Source organism: Opisthocomus hoazin, chromosome 25 (assembly GCF_030867145.1).
Source record: "Opisthocomus hoazin isolate bOpiHoa1 chromosome 25, bOpiHoa1.hap1, whole genome shotgun sequence".
NCBI lineage: Eukaryota > Metazoa > Chordata > Aves > Opisthocomiformes > Opisthocomidae > Opisthocomus > Opisthocomus hoazin.
The window spans coordinates 10,285,630-10,296,095 of record NC_134438.1 but is presented as its reverse complement, the minus strand read 5'-3'; the positions used below and the strand labels follow the sequence as shown (position 1 = coordinate 10,296,095).

Below are 10,466 nucleotides of genomic sequence, written 5' to 3'. Positions count from 1 at the left end.
TTTCAGTTCGTTTTCTAAATGAGGACGTTCATTCAGAATACCTCCAAGTACGGGACTAGGTGAACAGGAGCACTGGCACTTCTTTTGATTTTAGAACATGTTTACAATTACAGAAAATATCTACAGGTCATTATCACACCGAATTCTACAAGACAAACTGATCACTCTAGGAACACCAGAATTTTTCACTGTGTGAAAGTAAATTCTGTCTCTTCTCTCTGGAAGTGCTCCTGACCAAACAAGGAACCAAACGGAATGGCACAAACTGTGATTTCAAGTAATCGCCCAGTATAAACTAACTGTAGCGGTTTATGTGACAGGCCCAGCTACTTCAAACACAAAACAGAAATTACCATCGCTACTGGTAGTGAAAGACAGCAGAGTGTTTTGCTTGTTTGTCTAGTTTTTTTTAATGACAGTTTAGAATCATACAGTTTCCAACAGTTAGCAATGAGACACACATCAGTGGACTCGGATGCTCTGCGGTTACACTGCTGCCTGTGCGCTCTTCGATAATGCCTTCAGGTCCAAAATGCACTTTGCAATACTCTCCTTCTGCTGCAAAAGAAAGGAAAACAGCTTTCAGAAGAAAGATGTTAGGAAAGACATTTAACCAAGCAAAATATGCATTTTAGATACTCCTTTTTAGACCCATAAAACGAGGTACAGAGTAAAAGGGATATAATCACAGCTCATGAAGTCAGAGGTGCAAATCCAAACAATGACCTACATTAAACCATCTGCCCGTGGTGCTAGGACCGTTTCCTTTTTCGTTCTTGGCTTCATTCCTCAAAAGGACAGACATCTAGAGCACATCTGCAGATCTTAAGCTGCCGTGGTCTCTCACAGAGAATTTTACAAGTGAATTCCCTGACCAGTCAGCTATACGCCTTATCACAAGCTTAGCTCTGTGCTGCCACAACAAACACCACACGTGACCAGCTCAAATCACCAGTGCCATAAGCATCTGGTACCTAGTAACTGGGCTTCCTAGCTCTTACGCAGCAGCAGGAATGTGCTGCAGCCATGTCTGGAAGTCACCCAAAGATGACCTAGCATCTTCCGGCTTAAGTCACAATCACCGGACAACAAGTACTTCTACGGACGAAAATGTGAAGCATATTAAAAAAAACAAGTACCTGCTGAGGTGTGATGCTCTGAACAACGTTTTTCTCCACCCACTGAATCATGTGATCTTGTTCTTTCTGACGCTTTAAATTCTGCATAGCCACTTGATAGTCCAGCCTTTTCTTTACTTCATTGTACACCATCAGTAATCGTTCTCGGTAATTAGTTTCCAGCAACATTGCAATATTGTTCTAGACACAGAAGATGAAATCAAAGGGTTAACATCTGTCAAGAATACAAACCAGCAGCAGAACACCTTCTATAGCAAAAGTCACCGGATCAGGCGGTGGAACTGGCCCTGTCTGCAACATACAGAGGGTAAATGGCTTGTTACTTGTCAGCAGACGAAGGGGCACCCAGATTATGCAGCAGAGACTGCAGCAGAAGCCAAGAGTAGAGCTGGAACTGCGTACCCGCTTAGCGTCAAAGAGGTAACCGCGGCCTTCGACCCTCCACTGCTCCTTCTTCTCCTGCTCAATGGCAGTCTCAAGATCTTTAATAGCCTCGTTTTTGACAGCTAGAGCTTTAGCCACTTTCTCCTGAAAGGTGAAACAAAAAATACACTTCAGAACGAAAGTAAGATGCAAGGAGAACAAGTGATCTGTAATTAACTTCTGAAATTCTGTATTAAGATTTGAGAAGTATCCGCACAAACTGGATTATGCCAGGGTTGAGGCTGAAGGGTGGCAAGACAGCAGAATTAGGGTTCACAATCAATCCTACTTTAAAGAAATAATTTGTGCTAGTAGGAGTTTTAGAAGACTTTTGTAACAATATCAACATAAGATCTGAAACATACCTTATTTAAGCAACATTCTGAAGATATTAGACTCAGATTTCTAGACACCCTGGACACAATATTCTTACAAATATTTAAGCAGGTAACTTAGAATATTTGTTAACTACTACAAAGTTAGATTATGGTTTCTTTTATTACCTCATTAAGTTTGTCAGCAAAAGCTGCTACATTAGATCCGTATTTTTTTATGCCATAAATGATGACTGTTAATATGCAGGCACCTGCAACTGTCTCGTGGTTAATTACATAGATTTCCTTAGAGAGAAAGTAAAGCAGGAGTCCAGTTCCCAACATGTAAGGCCCTAATGAAAAAATAAAGCAGCATTATTTGTACAAAGCATAGAGAGGCTCGCTGAAGTCAAACACCTAAGCGGTAGCTAGTTTAAGGCTTACAGGAAGATCAGCAGGTGTTCTCTTTTGCCACGACAAAAAGTAGAAACCCAGTACCACCAAGGGGAAGGGTGCCATGAGGGCGCTCACCAGAAAGGGAAACAGCTTGCACCTTGCATGGGACCTGCTGCTCCTGCTCATTCAGAAACAGGCAAAAATCTCCCTTTGAAGGTTTTGACGGTCATCAGGCAAATAAACCTTTCTGCAAGACCAACCTCACAACATTCTTTTTGCACAGGTGCCTAGCTTTAGAGCCAGGAAGTGCTGCACTGGCACATTCTTCCACAACCTACTTCTGCATATGCAAAAATAATTTTCCCTAGTATTTTACCTTTACAGCAGTCAGAAGTGGTGGACAGAACCAAATAAGCATAACTAAACACACATTTAAAAAAAAAAAAAAGTATATATTAACCTGTAACTCCTGTTTTAGGATAGAGAAACTGGAAAAACTCCTCAGGGATCAAACCATGACGCACTTCTCCTCCTTTCTCAGGCAGAGGTGGCAAAGGAGCCAAACACTGCTGAGTTGTATGCAGTGGTCTCGTGGTGTGCAACACGCTGTAAATAATGAGGTTCCCATTAAGCTTCTTAAAAGCCCCACCCTCAGATGAGACCCTGACACGTGTCCCACTGAGCGGGGAGGCAGCCACCAGCCAGCCTCCTCTGAGGAAGTGGGTGGGACCAGATAACCTCCAGAGGTTACTCCCCACCGCAATGATTTTATAACCCCATGGCCTCCATTAGAATCACAGATTCAGAATCGCAGAATGTTCGGGGTTGGAAGGGACCTCTGTGGGTCACCCAGCCCAACCCCCTGCCCAAGCAGGGTCACCCACAGCAGGCTGCACAGCACCGCAGCCAGGCGGGGCTGGAATATCTCCAGAGAAGGAGACTCCACAGCCTCCCTGGGCAGCCTGGGCCAGGGCTCCGTCACCCTCAGAGGGAAGAAGTTCTTCCTCAGGTTCAGCTGGAGCTTCCTCTGCTTCAGTTTGTGCCCGTTGCCTCTTGTCCTGTTGCTGGGCACCACTGAACAGAGTCTGGCCCCATCCTCCTGACACCCACCCTGCAGATATTGTTCGGCATTTCTAACCTCCCCTCTCAGCCTTCTCTTCTCCAGGCTGAACAAGCCCAGCTCCCTCAGCCTCCCCTCGTAGGAGAGATGCTCCAGACCCCTCATCATCCTGGCAGCCCTGCGCTGGACTCTCTCCAGTAGCTCCTCAAGGATAAAGACAAAGCCCCGGAAAAACGTTATTTTAACGCGACGACGGGCGGGTTCCCGGGGGGGTTCCCGAGGCGCTCCCAGGCTGCTCAGCCGCAGGCCGCAGCCCCAGCGCGGCCCGCCGAGGCCCGGGCCCGCCCGCGGTACTCACCCGGCCGTGGCGGCGGGCAGTAGGCTCCTCCGTGCGGCCGGGGCTGAGGGGAGAGAAAGGGGGAGGGGAGGAGAGGGGCACAGAGCGCGTCAGCGCGGAGCTCGGCCCAGCCGCCCGCCACCCCCACCCCCGGGAGACGGCGCTCCCCCCGGCTCACCGGCGCGGAGGACGAGGCGGGAGAGCATGGCGGGAGGGACGGGACCGGACAGGCAGCGGCTCGATCCCCTTCGTCCCGGTGACCGCCGACCGCCCCCGCACCAAGATGGCGGCGGCAGAGCTCTCGCGAGACGCGAAGAGGGGCGGGTGCTCTCGCGAGAGGCGGTGGCGCGCGCGGCGCGGGAGCACGTGGGGGCGCCGCCGGCCCCGCTCCCGCTCCCGGTCCCGCCGCCATGGAGGAGCCGCCGCCCGAGCAGCCCCCGCCGCCCCCGGACCCCGCGGACCCCGCGGCCGGGCCCGAGTGGAACATCCCGCCCAACGCGCCCGCCTGCATGGAGCGGCACCTGGAGGGCGCGCACTACCGCGCGGGTAGCGGGGGGGGCCGGGCCGGGAGCGGGGGGGCCGGGACCGGGGAGGATCGGGAGCGGGGGGGCCGGGACCGGGGGGGATCGGGGCAGGGAGCGGGGGGGCTGGGACCGGGAGCGGGGGGGCCGGGCCGGCCCCTCGGGGAGCGGCGGCGGCGGGCGCTCACCGGGCCTCTCCCCTCGGCTCTCCCGCAGACGGGGCCCTGCTGCTGGGCGCCTCGGGGCTGAGCGGGCGCTGCTGGGCCGGCTCCCTCTGGGTCTTCGCCGACCCCCGCCGCGCCCCCAGCGAGGGCTTCTGCACCGCCGGCGTGCAGACCGAGGCAGGCGTCGCCGACCTGCGCTGGGTGGCGGACAGGGGCATCCTGGTGGCCTCCGACTCCGGTAAGCAACGGGGAGTCCCCCCGGGACCTCCTTCTACTGAGGTGGGGGAACCCCCCTTCCTTCCCCGGGACCCCCTTCCACTGAGGTGGATGTGTGTCCGCCCCCCCCCCCCCCCCCCGAGGTGGGTGACCCCCCCGGAGTGGGTGTTGCCCCACACACACTGAAATGGGTGCCCCTCTCCGAGAGGGGTCTCCTCCCCGAGGTGTGGGTGACCCCCCCGGAGTGCGTGTCGTGTCCCCCTGCACTGAGGTGGGTGCCCCCCCGGTTCCCCCCAGGCGCCGTGGAGCTGTGGGAGCTGGAGGAGAACGAAACCCTCATCGTCAACAAGTTCTGTAAATACGAGCACGATGACATCGCGATGACGGTGGCCGTGCTGGCCGGCAGCACCCAGGCCGTCAGCGGCGGCAGGGACTTCTGGTGAGTGTCCACGGCCCGGCTGCCGCGCGCCGGGGCCGGTGCCGGGCGCTGACTGCTCGCTCTTGTCCGCAGCGTGAAGGTGTGGGACCTGCCGCAGCAGACGGTGCTGCACTCCTACAGAGGTGAGTGCCCCTCGCCGGGGGCTGCGGGCTGGGCTCAGCCCCCACACCGCGCTCGGGGCCGTCAGCCGACGTCTGCCAGTTTCTGGCACGGCCTGATTTCTTTCTCTCTTGTTCATTTCTCCCCACAAAATGAATGCTCGGTTTGCCTTGCAGCTTAAGCGTATTTTAGAGTCTCTCTTCTGTACTGAAATCTTTCTTCCGCCTGCATACGGTCCTGTGATCTCCTAACCCTTGGAGATGCCGATCTCGGGAGGGACGGCGCTGTGATCTGTAGGCACAGCAGAGGCCACGCTCTGATCCTCTCCCCCAGCCCCTCTGTAACCGACCTCTTGTCTGGAGAGGCTTCCTCGAGCTAACGCGCGTCACGGGGACTCGGCTGCAGCGGCTCTGGCTGGATGCGGCAGCTCATCAGCTGGCTGCTGCTGAGCAGGAGTTACCCTGTGTCTGGGCATAAACTAGTCCTTGCAACGCTGCTGTGCCCGCAGAGGTCCGTGGGAGCGTGTGGGGAAAACTGGATACAGTCTTTTGAGGCTCTTTATCCTTTTGTGCTTTTGGTAGCTCACTCCGGTGCAGTGACATGTGTGGCTTCCTGTCCTGGCAAGGACACTGTGTTCCTCTCCTGTGCTGAGGTAAAGCTCGCTCTCTGTCTAACTCTACCCCATAAAAATGAGATTTAGCTTTAGTTATTTACAGTTAAATGCACTTAGCGAGAAACCACCTATTGCGTTACGAGCTGCATACCCATGTTACTTAAATATTACAGCCTGAGCAGTTGCCAACCAAGCTGATTTCTACAGGTCTGTATTAAAACGTGGGAGGTCCTAGGTCTGTCCTGGGGATGACCGAAGGAGCGAACGTGCAGTTCATGGCGCCGTCACTTTAACACAAAAGAAGAGGTGGTGCGGGTTTGAATGTGGGTCAGCAGCGGTTCTGCAGTGATGAGTTTATGCTTACCTCCTGCCACAAAGAAATTGTAAAAACCTTCTCATTCACTTTGGATTTGTAGGACAGCAGAACTTTACTCTGGGACACCAGATGCCCCAAACCAGCTACTCGAATCGGTATGTTTCTGTATGCAGTCACTGCTTGTGCACGAGCTTTTGTTGGAAGAAATGTATTACTATATGCCAGACTTCACTATGTCTAACTTCAAATCTAGCAATCTGGCCATTAGGGCAGAAAAGCCCATTAAAACCTAAGGAAGTCTAACACCAGCACGGAAGTACAGTAAGCTTTGAAATATTTGTCTTAGTGCAGCAGCAGCGCTAAATGAGATGGTGTAGGAACAGCTCTGTACTGACTCTTTTCACACTCATCCCAATTTATGTACTCGCAGTTTGCAGTGCCTGTAATCACCTCCCTACCTCACTCATGTGGCATCCACAGAAAAGTGACATCTTTGCTTTGGGTAAGAAGCGATCTTATTATTTCACTTTCACCAGACAAATCAAAGTCTTTCTAATAACCTCATTCTCCCTCTCTTCAAGGTGACGAAAATGGAACGGTTGCACTAGTAGACACAAAGAATCCCGATTCTGCCCTCAGCTCCACTGTGCATACCCGGAGTATCACGGGGTTTGCATTTTCTACACATAGGTACAGTCTGATATATTGGCATAGAATGTGTGCCTGCATACACCTGAAAATGTTATTTTAGAGCAAAACCTGTGACAGTACTAGTTTTGGTCTTTGTATCAAGATTGATAGAGAGTAAACCAAACATCATCTCACTTCTGACGTGAAATGTGTGAACATACAGAAGACTTCTGCAGCATTCCGAATTACCCACTCCCTGGGGGGATTTTTTAACTGCAGTCACCTCTGCTTGAGGAAGGTCCCTCGCTTTCTGGCGCTAATAGAATATTCTTGCTTAGGGTGCTGGCAACCTGCCAAATGATGAGGAAAACACTTTTGTAAGCTTTGGTGTCAGTTAATTCACTGTACCTGGGTCAGGCTCACTGAGAAATGCGCTTTTCACAAGTTTATCCCCAAGAAGCTTTCTTGATTTGATTGTTCTAACGGCGGTCTCATCTCTGTCCTCCAGCTCACCCTTACTGGCTTCCATCAGTGAAGACTGTTCAGTAGCTGTTCTTGACTCAGACCTCTCAGAGGTGTAAGTACTAGACAGAATGTATTCACTACTGTAGTGTTTGTCTTGCTGACTTCTCGTTATTATCCATATGCTGAGCGGAAGATGAAAATACTCCTGCATCATCCTAACAAACTAGCAGTTATGAATTGCACAAGCCCCTAAACAATTAGTGACAGTGCTTTTTGGCTAATGGAGCATTCATGTTTTCCAGGTTCAGAAACCGTTCTCATCGAGACTTTGTAAAAGGCTTATCGTGGTCTCCTTCAGACAACGACTTGCTCACTACAGTTGGATGGGATCATCAGGTTTTACATCACACTGTCCCCGTACCAACTGGTGAAGCTTCTGGAGTCAACTGTGTAAAAGAATAGTTTTATAAACTCATTGACTGAATTCCTTCCTGGCATTACTTTGGTTCTGCTGAAGTCAAAGGCGTGTGTGAACTGGAGCGGGTAGGTCTGGTGTCTGCCTTGAAGCTTGTGACCAAGAAGGCTCCTGTAGTAATGCTGAAGTAGGCATAAGTTAGTTACAAACCAAGTTTTACCCTCTCCTCAGGAGTTGGCTTCACCTGTGATAAGACTTCAGTATTTTACCCCGAAAAAAATTGACTTCAGGCACAGAGGAGACTTGGAGAGACGGGGAATTGGGTATAATTTAAAAAAAAAACAAACCAACCTCTATTCCTTCCTCAGTGCTCCAAAGCATCCATGGAATTAATAGAAACATATTGGGGGAGGTAAACACACCCACCTCTTATTGGCTGGAGAGCCTCACCTTTGAGTAAGGTTCTTTGCTATGTAAATTAACTCCTTCAGCTGGAGGGGAAGACATGTTAGCATTGAGAGACAGAAGGGGTTCCGCTGTTGTCCTCAGTGCAGCCTGTGGTTTAGAGGGTTGGTCTTCAGTATCTGCTGGTGGGGATCCTATGGTCAGCCCTGCCTGTGCACCGGCATCCGAACGCAGCGCTTGGTGTGAGGAGTCTGGCGTGCTGTGGGGTAATGATCCCAGCTGCAGCCCTGTAATTAAACGCCTTTGTGGGGGTGCATGATCCTGGGCTGCTCAACACCGGCTCGCAGCTGAGGCCAGCTCCAAGGGGCTTTCACAGTAGGATGCTGAAAGCCAAGGGAAGTTAGCAGTTGCAATGTTGTTTGACACCGTGTTTCATCTCCTCTGTGCTGAAGACAACTTATTCAAAGATAGGACCTGTGAACACAAGTTTATGTAAGGGAAAAACTGGACTAAGGACTTCAGTTTTCATTTGCTTGCTCCTATAAACAGACTCTGCTTTGCTATAAATGAGACTCCTGACATACCTGTGAGAGTGACTTCTTGTGCCGGAGACTGAGGGGACCAAGCATTCCCATCATCCCCAAAACAGACTCCACATAATCCTTAGATGTGTTTTTTTGTAATATACCACATACTTCTAAGACTAAACTGTTTCCCTGGAACGTATTTAACTGAAAAAAAAAAAATCATTGCTCTGCATGTGTTGCCACTGCTCTAGATGTGGCTTGGCCTGGCCTAATGCTTCCTAGACAGAATAAAGCAGGTCCTGACTTATGAAACAAAAAATACTATTGAAATGAATGCTACTCCTGTTTCTTTAGCATGGTCGCAACACTAAAGTGTACACCACTTCCAGGGGGCTTATCCCTGCCGAGACATGGGTTTTAGCTGATCTACATTATGCAGAGCCCACAATTTTTAGGCAGACTGAGCTATCCCAGGCTTTGTACTTTCCTCACACCCTCTTTAAACCTTGTTTGCTACTTTTTAAAATTCCTGTGTCATACAGATGTTTACAGAGCAGAATTCCTGATCTGGAGCAGTGCATAACAAGGAAGAGGTAAATTATTGTAAAAATTAGCAAATTTCCTCAAAAGTACCCCTTGAACTACCAGAAGAGTTACCTGTTCAGGATCCCTGATGGTGTATGGAAAAGTGAAACGGGTCTTGTGCTGTTTGTGAAAAAGTTGTCTTGGAAAAAGTGGAAGACAGTTTTTAAATAAATCATAGTTTTCATTTCTAACTGGGTAGAAGTTTCACTGGGCCACTTCCGTAGTCCTGAAGAGCCAGCTGAGATCATTCACACAGTTAAAGGGAAGCTGTGATTTCAGTCCCCCAAATTGAAACCATTCTTAAATAAACATGCCTCGTATTCCTGTTTAATGCTAGGGTAGTATCGTTCTTCAGCGCTAGTGCGAGGCAGGCTGTAAGTCCTGCTTGTTTTCAGGAAGCTTTTCTTTCCCAAACTCAAAGTAGGTTTTCCATTGTGCACAGCTAGAAGGAGAAGTTTTCAATGCCAGGTACTGAGCCCCATCAGGCTCCTCACACTGCCATCCTGCGAGCAAAACCGCGGCCCATGGCGGAAGGCAAAGCCTAGATGGACAGCAGGACATTGCTGATACATTAACCCTGTTCTACAATCGCGAACAGACTTCAGTGGGGCAGCACCAGAAGAAACCCAAACGCTTCTGCGCGTGGCCGATCCCCGGGGAAGGCTGATCTGCTGCCAGAGGAGGGCAGCAGCTGCCGGCCTGACAAGCACAAGGCAGCACCCCCAAACCTCCGCACGGGTCTCTCCAGTATCTACTTTTTTCAGCCACCTGGGTTTTTCTCCATCATAAGAGAAGCAGGGAAGAGCGACAGTTTATCTAGGAGTCTTGTGTTGTGTTCACCTGGCTCCACATTGACTGCACCACTGCTAGCAAGGGTGTACATTAAAGAGTCGGACCACGGCGCAGGCAGCGTGGCAGAGGCACTGGCACCGGCACATCTATGCTTGTTGACGTAGCTATCTGCAAAGGAACAGGAGAATTCTCTGGGATTTGTGGTATGCTCACACTGTCTGGGCTACTTTACATGCTGCTCAGGTTTGGGGACAATTCTAGAAATACACTGTGGCTAGAATGACACATTGCACACTTCCCTCCCAAAGAACCTGGTTCTGTAGCCAGAGCAGGACTAAAGAGATGAGAATGCAAAGAAATGTAATTCTGAGGAGGGGAGGGAATAAGCCACTATGAAGACAAGCCTGCCTTTTATGTTGCTGCTTGCATTGCTCACACTGCGTTCCCAAGTTTAAGTACAACATTCTAGTTAGGACTTGCAAATAAGTATGCAAGTTTCATTACTAATGAAGAGCTCAAACCCAAGACCTATTTATAGCAGCAGCACAGGCTGAACTGCACGAGCGGCTGTGCAGCCTGCGGAACCAGCCCGATGGAGGGGTGTTTCTGG

At 50.6% G+C, this 10,466-nt stretch overlaps 2 protein-coding genes across 2 annotated transcripts; one reads left to right on the top strand and one right to left on the bottom strand.

The window, feature by feature from the left end:
- Window positions 1-385: 385 nt before the first annotated feature.
- ATP5PB (ATP synthase peripheral stalk-membrane subunit b) lies at window positions 386-3,975 on the bottom strand. The gene is made up of 7 exons (XM_075443050.1): window positions 3,848-3,975; window positions 3,691-3,733; window positions 2,733-2,878; window positions 2,066-2,229; window positions 1,542-1,667; window positions 1,140-1,319; window positions 386-558 (listed from the first exon to the last, which is right to left on the bottom strand). Exons 1-7 carry the CDS (start codon window positions 3,873-3,875, stop codon window positions 487-489), a joined length of 759 nt encoding a protein of 252 aa, XP_075299165.1. The 5' UTR covers window positions 3,876-3,975; the 3' UTR covers window positions 386-486.
- Window positions 3,976-4,033: 58 nt separating this feature from the next.
- On the top strand, window positions 4,034-9,255 carry WDR77 (WD repeat domain 77). Its single transcript, XM_075443132.1, has 10 exons — window positions 4,034-4,215; window positions 4,407-4,592; window positions 4,868-5,009; window positions 5,082-5,131; window positions 5,690-5,760; window positions 6,138-6,192; window positions 6,468-6,539; window positions 6,619-6,727; window positions 7,176-7,244; window positions 7,435-9,255. Exons 1-10 carry the CDS (start codon window positions 4,080-4,082, stop codon window positions 7,592-7,594), a joined length of 1,050 nt encoding a protein of 349 aa, XP_075299247.1. The 5' UTR covers window positions 4,034-4,079; the 3' UTR covers window positions 7,595-9,255.
- The last annotated feature ends 1,211 nt before the right edge of the window (window positions 9,256-10,466 follow it).